Source organism: Acipenser ruthenus, chromosome 6 (assembly GCF_902713425.1).
Source record: "Acipenser ruthenus chromosome 6, fAciRut3.2 maternal haplotype, whole genome shotgun sequence".
Lineage (NCBI taxonomy): Eukaryota > Metazoa > Chordata > Actinopteri > Acipenseriformes > Acipenseridae > Acipenser > Acipenser ruthenus.
The window spans coordinates 45,325,560-45,340,304 of NC_081194.1; the positions used below are offsets into that span (position 1 = coordinate 45,325,560).

Genomic DNA, 14,745 nt, shown 5'->3' on the forward strand with positions numbered 1-14,745 from the left:
CTCTTCTGCTGGTTCTGTGACACCGCCTGGTTTCAATAAGCGGTACTTTTAACACACGCTGAGGCACCTAGTAAAGTTAGCGCCCTTAAGTAAATATGGTTTGCATATCAAATATCTCCCTTGTGGTATTTTGTGACGTGATTTGCATACATTTCCACACATTAACATTATTCATTATATTTAAATGACTCGGACACTGTACTTTTTTCAAACACATTTTTTTCCATGTGCTAGGTTGCCTGCCACTGGTTAGTGAATACAGCAGGTGTATAAAGCAAGCAGTAAAGGGGCTTACTGCGTGCAAAACACGTTACCACTGTTTAGTGAATGAGGCCCTTAGTTTGCTATTAAATAATGGAACAGAAGTGATTTCTGATTAATAGAGGTTCCTTTTTTAAAAATCTTGGATACATGTGCAATGAGGGTAGCAGTTCTAAAGAAGGAAACACCTGTTTTAGCACTACAGTATGCAAATGTAATGAACATTTGAAAATGACATTCTGAATGGAATGGTTTGTTATTGGAACTTCACAAGTTTACATGATCTAGATTGGAGGCACGACTTGGGCACAACGTCCTTAGAGTATCATAATCTGTCCATATGTTACATTTACATTTCTACATGTATTTAAAGAAATCCTATTGAGGGAAGGTAAAGACATTCTTTAACACAAGATATTGAATCTGGGGATATATGGAAATCTATCTGTATGTGCGTCTGTCCCTGTTCATGCGTTCAGCCAGCATTGTATGTTATTAGAACAGTTTGTTTATTTCTGCATTAACTTAACACCTTAACACTTACATATTTTACAGTATGCACAGGATACAAATACTGTAACAGAAATCGAGGACTGTGTGCAAGCTAATCAACTTGGAGCTATAAATAGCACTTTAAGGTAAGAAATATGTACTGTATGTAACAAATTGTATTGTAATAAAGAGGATCTCTCAAATGTGTTTTATACATTTTATAAGGGTTATACATATTGATGCTGTTTTCTTAAGCAGATTGCAGAAAAAATCATTCCCTATCTGTGTCTGTTATTTTAAGCCTGCTTTTGTTTTTATTATTATTGGTGGTAACTGTAGTAGTGATAGTAGAGACTACAATTTTTAGTAGGTTACCTAGTGATGAGACCTATATTTCTACCAATAAGTTTATGCTGAAACCCATATTTCAGCAGAAGGCTGGGTTTCTTATGATAAGCATGGTACTGACTGGCCTTTAAAGATCACCTTACGCTTGAATCTAGCATAATTATACTATGCCATAACTTTAATTACAGTGATGTTTTGTACCATATGTTCTGTAAATTGATCTCCCAAAGTAAACACAGGTGACAATGAACCTAAGTTCTAAATTGTTACAACTTCTACACATCATCATTATTCATGCTTTATGAAATGTATAATTTGGTAGTGCGAATACACTGCAGAATATGTAAGCAGTAATGCACGAGAAGGTGTGGGTTTTACTGATGCAGCCTGCGCCTCAGGTGCGTGGTGTAACTGTAAATAATTCAACAGGTTCTCATTTATACAACATACAAATTCAAAGACCTTGAATTAAATTGGCGTTTCTGTTTAAGCTGTTAAAAGTTCTTGTGTCCTAACTTAAACTGCTGTAGGACTTACTATTAAATTGTGCCTCAGTGGGACTATACATTTTATTTTTCTGAATTTGTTTTCAGAGTTCTCGTTTAATTTGTTTGATTAATGTTCTTAATACAGCTGTTGTGGCACTAATGAACAGCAATGTCACTATTTGAACTGCACATTTTCAGTACTTTGACGTTTTTGGACAGTAGACAAAAGAACCAACATTTACTTTTTATTTCTGAGTACACTCTTGCGTAGTTAATGACCGTGAGTTCCCTGGTAAAGTACATAGTAGTGTCTTCAATCATTTTAAGTGGAAGGGAAAGGTTATGAGTTATTAGGCTGGCATTTATCTTCACAAGGTTATGAGTACAAAGTAATTTACAGAACCTTTACTGCAGCTTAGGTTTTTTTCAGGAAGTATTGAAAACAATTAATGACATACAGTATCTTATGAATTAGTCATTTAGAGCAGGGGTTTTCAACTGGAGGTACAGAAATACAAAAATAAATATGAAAGTGAAAGAAAAAACACTTTGCATAAATATTAGTTTTGTTTAGCAGCTCAAAAGTTAGTATAGTTTTGCCCTTAGCTCCTTTCACACTGGCATGCTCTACCCGGGTCGTGATCCGGGGTCGGTGTATGATTTCACACTGCTTTTTGAAGAAGCAGGGTCAACCTGGGTGACAGAAGCAAGTAAATGCACGTACGCAATGCCCAGAAGCAGCAGCATGCACATGACCACCCTTTCATCTGTTCAGGCTTTCAAGGTGTTACAGACCCTTCCATCCAGGCTTCTCTGAATTGAATCATCAGCCCAAATGTTGATTAGAGCAAATGTTTCTTCATCCCTGCTGCAACCTGGCTCATGATGTGTCTCGATCAACAGAAATATGGCTAAACAGAAGTCGCTTGGAAGTGAAAGCTTCACGCAGACGTGGCTGTTTGATAATTCGTCTGCTTACAAACTCCCATCATGCATTTTGTCTCGCTCGACCCGGGTCAAAGAGTGTCAACCCACATCCTGAGGTGGGTCCCTGCCGACCCATGGTGAGCTGGGGTCGACCGTGGTACGTGGTTTCGCAGTACGCAGGATTGTGACCCGTGTAGCAAGAACGTGGGTCGGGCCCGGGTTGGCTTGCCAGTGTGAAAGGGGCTTTTTATTGTGACTGTGGTACCATTCAGTACAGTGAAAATTGTAAATGGGTACTTGTGGGGAAATCTCCAGACAGAATGGGTACCGTTTTAAGAAAAGGTTGAAAACCACTGATTTAGGGGATAAGAAATGAACAAGATTTATAGATATTTAGTTCAAATTTTGAATAGACAACACTCCTGTTATTGCATACTTTTACGTCTTGTTCTTTTAGCAACCAAAGTAAAGAAGCTTTTGTAGAGTGGGCAAGGCATGATGATGCGAAGGACCATTTTTGCGAACTCGATGGTAAGTGTTTTGATTTTTTTTTCGTATCCATTATATTTAGATTGTTCTTGTTAGAATTAGCTAATTTTAGCCATGCTAAAATACACAGCGTCTCATTAAAACATGAATCATTGTAATGTCCACAGTGGCCCTACCGCTTGGAGTGTGGGGTGTTCATGTGATCAGGAGCTTGCTGGCTGCGCCACAATGATCCCTACTGATTAGGCACCAGATGAGACAAGGCAATCAGCCAGGCTAGGCATCCCATTGCCTCCAGGGTTCAGTAGCTTGGCAGCATCTGCTGCTTAGGTTTGTTTGGTGAACAAAAAGATTATACATTGCAATAACTCTTCCTCAGACGAGACATCACCTGATGCAGAATATGTGGACCTGCTTTTTAACCCAGAGCGCTACACTGGATACAAAGGACCTTCAGCATGGAGAGTGTGGAACAGCATCTACGAAGAAAACTGCTTCAAGTAAAATAAACAAATGAATCTTTTTAATTAATTAATTGGCTACAAGAATCATTGATACAAATAAAGAATTGAAAATAAAGGACAGTTGGCCAAATGTATTCAATTTGCATCAATTTTTGTGACAGACATTTTTAAATGTTCATGTTGCATAACAAGTAACAAACAGAATAGGCACACTTTCGAGACCTAAATTACCAGTATGAGTTGCATGTTAATTGTTTTGGGAGTTAGACCATGAAAAGTAAGGGGGTTAGAATATGTTAGCTGATACAATTTGAATTACTTTGCATTAAAGTTTGGTCTATGGTAATTCAAACCTGGGTGTCGGTACAGCCAGAGAGTATCATACACCTATGGTATCAAACAGTCATAATGTAATTTCAACAGGGATAGAAATAAGACTCATATTGCATAACAGGTTCACCCATTCCAGGTTTTAATACAAGCTTGGTTAGCTGCAGTGCATAGGTAACAAGCTCATGTGTGTCTCATCAAACCCATAGTAAAATTAGAGGAATGGATCTAACTGCTATGCAGTGGGAGTGGTATTGCCATTCCTGTTCAATACAAATGTTCCTTGGCAATCATTTAAATATCAAAATATACTAAGGTTAAGTCTATATTAAAGTTATTTTAGCCAAAAGATTGTAGCCCTGATGTAATTTCCTGTCATTTGAAGGTGACTGACAAAGTACTGACAGGCAGAAGAATGTAGCAAATGCATTTTGGTATAAAGACCTTTGCAATTCCTGTCCAGTGTGTGCTAAACAGAATGATGCTACAGTACCAAGTATTGTATCTACATATCAGAAGGAAATACTGTAACATAATATTTTTCCACTACTGAGGGTGTGGTATTATTATTATTATTATTATTTTCCTGCTAAAAAATAATTGGGCCCTAAATTGGCTAAGTGTGTTATAATTAATGTGTTTTTATCTTTTCAGACCCAGATCTGTTTACCGCCCCTTAAATCCATTGGCACCAAGCAGAGGTGAATATCTTGATTAGCGGCTGTGTGTGTATGTACTGTCTTGGCTCCAGCTCTGGTAAGGTATAGTGTTGCTACAGAGTAGCATGTTGGTAATTGCTTGTGAATGCTGTGCCCAGAGCTGGCAGACAATTGTATCCCTCCTTTCCTGCCAAATGATGTTCGTAATGTCACTGTGATTCTGTTCATTACGGGGAATAAAAAAAAAAAATCTACAGCTTCATATGCAGCTTTTGTAGCAGTTTGAAACCAAATAGTATTAAATACAAGGCTTTACTTAATAAATGTATGCACATATAGTCTTTTTAGTATGGGCGGTAAGTTCACAAATCATTATAGAATTGTGTGCTTTGGGCCCAACAGGATACCTCCAATAAAATATTTATGGGCGATAGAATCATCAACAATTCTTTTTTCTACATAGTCTGGAGACGGTTATAAAACCCACTGCCCTAAATAATTTGTTACAAAGTATAAAATAAATATTGCTGACCTTCCTGTTTGTAGTGCTTTTTATATTACTTGACTATAAAACCTACAATCTTATTTTCTTTTTTCCTGTTTGCTGGTGTTTTTCAAACAGAACAGCTAATAAAATCGGTACTAAAATGAAATGTATTTCAGTTATAAACACAATCTCATTACGTGTGTGACACACACACACACATATATATATATATATATATATATATACAGACGTGCTCAAAGTTGTTGGTACCCTTACAGCTCATTGAAATAATGCTTCATTCCTCCTGAAAAGTGATGAAATAAAAAGCTATTTTATCATGTATACTTGCATGCCTTTGGTATGTCATAGAATAAAGCAAAGAAGCTGTGAAAAGAGATGAATTATTGCTTATTCTACAAAGATATTCTAAAATGGCCTGGACACATTTGGTACCCCTTAGAAAAGATAATAAATAATTGGATTATAGTGATATTTCAAACTAATTAGTTTCTTTAATTAGTATCACACATGTCTCCAATCTTGTAATCAGTCTTTCAGCCTATTTAAATGGAGAAAAGTAGTCACTGTGCTGTTTGGTATCATTGTGTGCACCACACTGATCATGGACCAGAGAAAGCAAAGGAGAGAGTTGTCTGAGGAGATCAGAAAGAAAATAATAGACAAGCATGGTAAAGGTAAAGGCTACAAGACCATCTCCAAGCAGCTTGATGTTCCTGTGACAACAGTTGCAAATATTATTAAGAAGTTTAAGGTCCATGGAACTGTAGCCAACCTCCCTGGGCGCTGCCGCAAGACGAAAATCGACCCCAGATTGAACAGAAGGATAGTGTGAATGGTAGAAAAAGAACCAAGGATAACTGCCAAAGAGATACAAGCTGAACTCCAAGATGAAGGTACGTCAGTTTCTGATCGCACCATCCGTCGCTTTTTGAGCGAAAGTGGGCTACATGGAAGAAGACCCCGGAGGAATCCACTTTTGAAAGAAAAACATAAAAAAGCCAGACTAGAATTTGCTAAAATGCATATTGACAAGCCACAATCCTTCTGGGAGAATGTCCTTTGGACAGATGAGTCAAAACTGGTGCTTTTTGGCAAGTCACATCAGCTCTATGTTCACAGACAAAAAAATGAAGCTTTCAAAGAAAAGAACACCATACCTACAGTGAAACATGGAGGAGGCTGAGTTATGTTTTGGGGCTGCTTTGCTGCGCCTGGCACAGGGTGCCTTGAATCTGTGCAGGGCACAATGAAATCTCAAGACTATCAAGGCATTCTGGAGCAAAATGTACTGCCCAGTGTCAGAAAGCTCTGTCTCAGTCGCAGGTCATGGGTCCTCCAACAGGATAATGACCCAAAACACACAGCTAAAAGCACCCAAGAATGGATAAGAACAAAACATTGGACTATTCTGAAGTGGCCTTCTATGAGTCCTGATCTGAATCCTATCGAACATCTATGGAAAGAGCTGAAACTTGCAGTCTGGAGAAGGCACCCATCAAACCTGAGACAGCTGGAGCCGTTTGCTCAGGAAGAGTGGGCCAAACTACCTGTTGCAGAAGTCTCATTGAGAGCTACAGAAAACGTTTGATTGCAGTGATTGCCTCTAAAGGTTGTGCAACAAAATATTAGGTTAGCGTTCCCATCATTTTTGTCCATGCCATTTTCATTTGTTTTATTATTTACAATATTATGTTGACTAAAAAATCAAAAGCAAAGTCTGATTTCTATTAAATATGGAATAAACAATGGTGGATGCCAATTACTTTTGTCAGTTTCAAGTTATTTCAGAGAAAATTGTGCATTCTTCGTTTTTTGTGGAGGGGTACCAACAAATTTGAGCACGTCTGTATATATAAAATAATGTAGTGGATGCAGATGGAGAGGCTTTCTCTTCAGACCCTGCTGTGTTTTTATATTTAACCGGAACAGATTTCTAATCTTTGTGCAAACTGGTAACCACAGTGAAGCACAAAATACTGTAATAAATATTTAGGGAGTGATTGTTAGGATACGCGCAAAGTGATTTGCGGGTGCAAAACCCCCATAATGCTGCCGTGTTTAGCAGCTGTAAAGTCTGATTTTACCGGTCGCTAAAAATGCGGCGTATGTAAAGAATGCTGTTCACCTGGCATTCTGCCCCGCTATCAATTTAGCACTTTGCCGTCATTAATCCATTAAAATTATCTTGAAATGTATTCAAATATAGAAAAAAAGCATGGAATTGGGCGGGATCTGGATACTAAGCAGACACAAACATTATAATGTGATGTAAGGATTTTGCCTTACAGTAAGGCAATTGCTGACCCTCCAAAAAGTTTACACCTCTTCTTAGAAGGTGCAAACCATTGTAAAGCGAGTAACTAAGAGCTGTATAAAAGCACACACCTGCAGAGACCTGTCATTGGCTTCAGGGTGGCTGCTGTGGGACACTTCCTGATGCGGCTACACCTGGCTTTTGTTGAGAAGAGGCAGGAACACATTTGGAGGAGAAGGGCAAGATGAAGAAAACCCTGCATATTCAATCCCAGGGGCACTTTGTTTGGGATGCCAGAGAATGCGGTGCTAAAGCGTTATCCGCAGGTCATCCTTGAACTCATAGCTAAATTGAGGGATAAGCTAGACCCCAGCGTTAATCTTGGGACCGCTATGTTGGCTCGTTTGTTTATTTATTTATTTATTTATTTATTATTATTTATTTTTTTAACTATCATGTGAGCGGAGTGGAGCTTGCCTATTTTGTCTAGAGTGGGGGAGTGGAGCAGGAATCGCAAGCAGTGGAGCAGAATGGAAGAAAGAGCGAAAGATGTTAAGAGGGGTGAGCGGAGTTTTGTCACCGCTCCGCTCACATTCTCTGTACATGACTGGTCTATGGACCCTGTGTGTGTGTGTGTGTGTGTGTGTGTGTGTGTGTCTGTAAGCAGGGAAGTGGTATGCTTGCCTCAGCCAGGATTGATTGACGTCCGTGTAGGTGGAGACATGAAAGCCCACATCAATGCCGACAGTGGTGACAGCTCAGTCAGACAAGCTGCTGTGTGAATGTGCAACACTGTTTGTTGTTTTTGGTGTGGCCCAGGCTGACAGGCCAGGAATAATCGTCCCAATAAACCGTGGATTCGAGAACCTGCAAATTGTGTGCGTCTCCTTCCTTCATTTTCCACGGTACGCTACAATATTAATTTGGCTGTTTTTGGGAACAAAAATTTCAATATTCATTATAAGGCGAAACACAAAAAACGCGGTCTCCAATTATGGACCCCGACAACTGCGTTATAACAGGGTAGCATTGTACTTAAATCACCCCCTTAATCTCCAACCATGTTGACATTCAGCAGGGTCATTTCTTTTATGGAATAAATGGGAGGATCATGTTAGGTAGCACTGCGGTGGTGTTACATTTATAAGTTATTATAAATGTAATGTATTATTATAAGTAATAAGCATGGTGACTAACAAAGCATGAAGATTGACTTTTTAATCTTTAACTATGCCTAAGCACAGCAGTAGTAGTGCATATTACCACTTTTAAATAACCTGCCATGGGTTTCACAATTCACATAGTTTTTGCTCAGCCTTGGGTAACTGTGGAATGTATTTAAGGTTAACTTTGTTAAAAAAAAAAAAAAATAATAATTAAAAAAAAAAAAAATTGATTTATATTTCTGAGTTAAGTCCTGAGTTAATTTGTGTTTTTTCTATTTAATTGTAATTCTTTTCTCATTTTCTCCTTTAGGAGACGATGATGGTAAGTAAATAACTTTTTTTCACATTTATATAACATCTAAAGACAAAGCCTTAGTGCAGTAGAACCCTCTTACTGAACTGTCCCCCAAACTGTACAGTGCAGTAAGTACAATTAAGCAGTTTGGGTAAAATGGGTGCTTTTATATTGTTAGGAATACAGTGAATTTCTGAACCTTTGTGGTAGCTTGTGTAGAGCCATTTATGTTGGTGGTTTGATTGAAAGACTTGTTCCTATGGCCTGGTGATATTCTTCACTGATTTGAAGGTACAGTATAATTAGGGCATCTTGAATTTAGGGTTTTACCCAATTCCCCTCCCCACCCCCCACCCCCCCGGAATGCTTTATTCTGCATTCGGGTTAAACCCGAAAACTCGCTGAACAGGCACATACTGTATATGAATAAACACATGCGCAGTTGTCTGTGATTCAAATGCAACAAAGCAGAACTGGTGCCTGATGGCAAGCTGATTTACCTATTAGAAAAATATGGCTTCTTGGTGTAATATACTGTATATTTTAGATTTTTCAGAATTATGCTTTTTTTGCACACTTTTCTTCCCAGTTATTTGTTTTATGAGTGTGTGTTTAGATGTAACAGTCAATCGTTTATCTTTGTAAAACAGAATGGAATAAAGTTGTTTAGTTTTCCTGTATGTTCTGTGTGCAATTATACTTGCAGCTCCACTACAAAATAAAACTCGATTGTGTGTGTGAGAGAGAGAGAGAGAGGGGGAGAGAGATAGATGTCATCAAAAGTTTGCATACCCGGGGCTCCCGAGTGGCGCATCCAGTAAAGGCGTTCCACGTGAGTGCAGGATGCGCTCTATAGCCTGCAAGTCGCGAGTTCGAATCCAGGCTATTCCTTTGCCGATCGAGGACGGGAGCTCCCAAGGGGCGGCGCACAATTGGCCGAGCGTCGCTCGGGGGGAGGGAGGGTTAGGTCAGTCAGGGTGTCCTCGGCTCACCGCGCACCAGCGACCCCTGTAGTCTGGCCGGGCGCCTGCGGGCTTGCCTGTAGCTGCCCAAGAGCTGCGTTGTCCTCCGACGCTGTAGCTTTTCGGTGGCTGCATGGTGAGTCTGCAGTGTGAAAAAAAAGCAGTCGGCTTCGGAGGACAGCGTGTGTTCATCTTCGCCCTCCCGAGTCAGCACAGGGATGATAGTGGTGAGCCGACCGTAAAAAATAATTGGCCATTCCAAATTGGGAGAAAATAACACCGTGTAACAATTCTTTTTTTTTTTGGTTCCTGGGTAGTAAGTGTTATTTCCTAATTGCTTATCCCTCAAAAGTATAGAAAATGGCTATTCCCCACAAACTTTGCTTTTGTGACCAGGACAGTGATATTTTTGAAATTTACCTATTTTCCAGAACATTCCAGATAGATTCAGTGCTGAGTAAACTTGGAGTAACTTCGAGAACTTTCTAGAACTTTCCAGTAATATAAATAGTAGCATAAATACAGGGGCCTTAAGCCCACCAGTTCAGTTTAGTTCCAGCTGCCTAAGTGGATACATATCTGCATTTTTCTGAGATGGCATCAAGAGGCTGCAAGCATCCGGCAGACGCATTTTGCTATGTCTGCGGACAGTTTATCAAGACAAGAGCGAAAAAGTACTCCGTGGAAGCATCTGCTAAGATGTGTGAGGCCTACAAGGCATATTTCGGCATGCTTGTCGGGGATCAAGACAAACCCTGGGCACCTCATTTCACCTGCGAGCACTGCAAAAAAACTCTGGAAGGTGAGGTGGACAATTGTTGCTCGGAATTTTATGTTATAAAATTTGTTAAAATTTTTAAAATTGTTTTTAATTTTAAAATGTTTTACAATTTTCAATGTTATTGAAAAAATATATCATATATGAAAAATGTTGCGAGAATCTCTTACACATTAGTCATGGGTGAAATAAATGTATTTTTGTAGGATGGTACAGAGGGGAAAAGAGAGCCATGAAGTTCGCTATCCCAAGAATTTGGCGGGAACCCACTGACCACTCAAGCAACTGCTACTTCTGCATGGTGGACCCTTCCAAACGTCGGACTGGCAAGAATGCACCTGCTATCACGTATCCGGACCTTCCTTCATCCATCGCCCCGGAGCCACACTGTCATGAGCTCCCCGTACCCACTCCTCCGGAGAGAGAGCAGCCGTCTTTAGAAGAGAGCAGCAAGTCAGAGAGAGAGGAAGACGTTGTAGATCCAGATGACAATTTCAGAGGTGGAGCTGAGGAGAGAAACCCATACTACCCCAACCAAAAAGACCTCAACGACTTGATTAGAGATCTTGGTCTCACCAAGTCCAATGCCGAGCTTTTGACGTCTAGGCTCAAGCAGTCGAACTTGTTGGATGAAAGTGTGTAAGTCGCAGATCAGAGGAAGCATCACCAACCTTTTTCCAGCTTCTTCACCAGTCAAGATGGGCTCTGCTTCTGCCACAATGTTACCAGTCTGTTCGAGGCAATCGGAATCGCCTGTAACCAGAATGAGTGGTGCCTCTTCATTGACAGCTCATCCAGGAGCCTCAAAGCCGTGCTGCTCCATAATGGTAACAAGTACCCGTCTCTTCCCCTGGCTCACTCGGTGCACCTCAAAGAGGATTACAACAGCATCAAGACCTTGCTAGACGCCTTGAAGTATGATGAGTACGGCTGGGAGGTCATAGGAGACTTAAAAATGGTGGCATTCCTGATGGGTCTCCAAGGCGGTTTTACCAAGTTTCCCTGCTATCTTTGCCTTTGGGACAGCAGGGACACCAAGGCGCACTACCACAGGCGGGACTGGCCACAGCGGACCGAGTTCTCTGTGGGGAGGAACAACGTCAAGTGGGAGCCACTGGTGGACCCCCGGAAGGTGCTGATGCCACCACTGCACATCAAATTGGGCCTTATGAAACAATTTGTCAGAGCTCTAGATAAGGAGTCGGCAGCCTTCAAGTACCTTCAAGACTTCTTCCCTAAGCTGTCTGAGGCAATGGTCAAAGCCGGTGTCTTCGTCGGACCACAGATAAAGAAGATCCTGGAGTGCAGTGAATTCCCAAGAACCTCACTAGTAAGGAGAAAGCAGCTTGGAACAGCTTTGTTGCAGTGGTTCGGGGCTTCCTGGGCATTCACAAGGCCGAAAACTATGTGGAGCTGGTTGAGACTGGTGAAGAACTATGGCACAATGGGCTGTAGGATGTCCCTCAAAGTCCATATCCTTGATGATCATCTTGATAAATTCAAGGAGAACATGGGAGTGTACTCGGAGGAGCAAGGCGAGCGCTTCCACCAGGATATACTGGACTTTGAACGCCGCTACCAAGGACAGTATAACGAGAACATGATGGGCGACTACATTTGGGGGCTGATTCGTGAAAGTGATTTACAGTATAATCGTAAATCTCGAAAAACTACTCACTTCTAAATCTTTTGTAGTCATTTTTGTATTACTATAGTATAAATACATGTTAATTTGGATTCATGTGTTGTTTTTTTCTGACTATATGTGAACGAAAAGACACAGATTCGCCCGTTTTCTCATTGGAAATAGGTAAATTTCAAAATATCACTGTCCTGGTCACAAAAGCAAAGTTTGTGGGGAGTAATAGCCATTTTCTATACTTTTGAGGCATAAGTAATTAGGAAATAACACTTACTACCCAGGAACAAAAATTGTTTTACATAGTGTAATAAAAATAATTGGCAACGACTAAATTTATTTAAAAAAAAAAATAGTTTGCATACCCCAATGTGTGGAAAAATACATACGCTGGGGATTTAAACTGTTGACAACAACTTTGTTGTCAACACTGTGCTTAAGCATTTGTTTATGTCTTTCTAAATAAAACCCGATTTCTACCTGAGTATTTCTTGATTTTATATATAAAAAAATACACCTGATTTTCACCTGAATTTGGAAAAATTTACACCTGAAAATCAGACGCCCTAAGTATAATGTAACAAAAATTGCAGGAGATGAAGGTCCTCTGTTCACCAACCTATCATTCAGCAAAGCATTACACCCACACGGGCCCCACCTTTCACTAGCCCACCCCCACCGCATTGGCTAATAAATAAAACATTTAAAAACCAACTTATTAACCTATTGTTTATTTCCATTGTATAGGAATTGTCATCCAAACCAGAAGTCAAATACTGTTGCTGATTTTTTTTTTTTTTTTATTTACACAGGGGAGAACTTCTACATCTGGTTGGAAGGTAATTTAATTTTTGATTTACTGATTCGTAACTCCTCTGATCTGACTGGGCTATGAAACAAAGACATGTGTCACAAGAAGTCATCTCATGTACTGTGTATGTAGGTCATGGTTACCTACTTTGTCACAGTAATCACACCTTGTTATCTGATTGGCTATATCTTGAAAATCCCTTGCCTGATTTCTAAAACGATTAATGAACATTGTGTGTCTACGTACTGTAAATGTAGGTCATGGTGATTCTCTCTTTCAGTCTAGACACCAAGCTGGCTAGATTTAAATTCTGTATCTTGAGAAGCAGGTATCATGATTTTGATTTATTGATTTATTTTATTTTAAATACAATTACAATCCACATTGGCTTTATGTTGGCTGTGGTGAGATACTTTTCACAGAAAACATTTTTGCTCTACTTTTTAATCCCATCTTGCTGTTAGAAGAAATGCGCAGTTGGCTGCTCTTGGAAGAATAAGTTTAATGAACATTGTACAGGAAAAATACTAGCCTTTTAATGGGCATTTATTTTATATGTACAGCATTTGTTTAAGTGAACTGTATTAAATAGAAAAAAACTTTTGAAATTACAAATTCCATATTACCTGCTGAATTAATTTCACAAAGCATTACAATGTTTGGGATTAATTACAACGTATAAAAGCCCAATTGGAGCAGGCAAAATGAATACTTCAAGAGTCTGACTTTTACTAAGAGTAAGTAGCGGGGTTCCGAAAAATATAGCATTGCACATCCCCACGTGTTGCTACAACTGTTAAATAACATACCTGTCATTTTTCTTTTCATTTTAACATCCTGATAACTTTTTACACTTACAGCTTTAAAGTCTGCTTCAAAGCTGTTTTCAAAATGTCTGCTCTAGTGCATTGATGGAATAAGGATTATTGCCCACATTGTCAAACAGGTAGCACAGCAATAACGATCCATGATGTGGCACAGAACAGAAAAGCCAGAGCACTTGTTCCCTGCAGGGATTTAGAGGGACAGATCTCAAACCCCAGTGCACTAGAGCGGCCATTTTTTAAAAGAGCTTTGAAACAACAGACTTTAAAGTTAGAAGTGTAACAAGTTGACAGGATGTTAACAATGAAAAGAAAAATGACAGGTCCATTATTTAAACAGTTGTAGCAACTCATGGGGACGTGTAATGTTATATTTTCAGAACCCCGCTACTTATGCTTTAATACTCTGCTGGCTTTGCACTGCGGTTCTGTTACGCTTGCATTTAGAAAACAAATTTCCATCAGCACTTATGATGTGATGGGAGCATTAAATATTTAGGAATAATTGAAGACTTCTTCATTTGCTTGTATTAAGCAATATTTTAAGTGCCGTTGACATTAAATAATATTTTTTTCTTATGACAGTACTGCTGCTGTAAACTGTTTTATTAAAAAAGAATAATAATAATCTGTCCATGTTTCTGAATACACAGAAATATTTATTATAAAAACTAGAATAATAAGGTTGGAGGTCAGTTTCCTGATCACACTGCAAACAGTTTAGTTTTTTATTTAATTGTCAGAAAATAGCAAAATAGGGTCATTTGTGCTGAAGAATATAATAATGTAATATTTTAAACCTACAATAGACCTACATTTTCCACTCCATAGCAAATGTACTATGTGTCCACAGTGGCAAATTTGGCCCGTAAGCTTTTGAATTCCAAAGGTTTTTAAACTTGACATTATTTGACTGATATATGCATGCAGAAGAACACGTTGCACAGTTTGGAACAATGGTCAGCCCTGTATTGACTGTGGATTTGAATATATCCATTAGATCTACTTTACTTATCTGTCATGAAGGTGGAGCCTTGGTACCAGCTACAG

The 14,745-nt window shown here is 39.3% G+C and overlaps 1 protein-coding gene across 3 annotated transcripts in view; it reads left to right on the top strand.

Moving 5' to 3' along the window:
• LOC117410466 (ERO1-like protein beta) overlaps positions 1–14,745 on the top strand; it is a 53,325-nt gene that overhangs the window by 29,124 nt on the left and 9,456 nt on the right. For all 3 annotated transcript variants that reach the window (XM_059025428.1, XM_034921662.2, XM_059025429.1), the window contains 6 exons: positions 817–899; positions 2,974–3,047; positions 3,385–3,505; positions 4,454–4,500; positions 8,697–8,708; positions 12,873–12,899. In XM_059025428.1, coding sequence (XP_058881411.1) covers positions 817–899; positions 2,974–3,047; positions 3,385–3,505; positions 4,454–4,500; positions 8,697–8,708; positions 12,873–12,899 — 364 coding nt within the window. The remainder of the gene's footprint in view (positions 1–816; positions 900–2,973; positions 3,048–3,384; positions 3,506–4,453; positions 4,501–8,696; positions 8,709–12,872; positions 12,900–14,745) is intronic.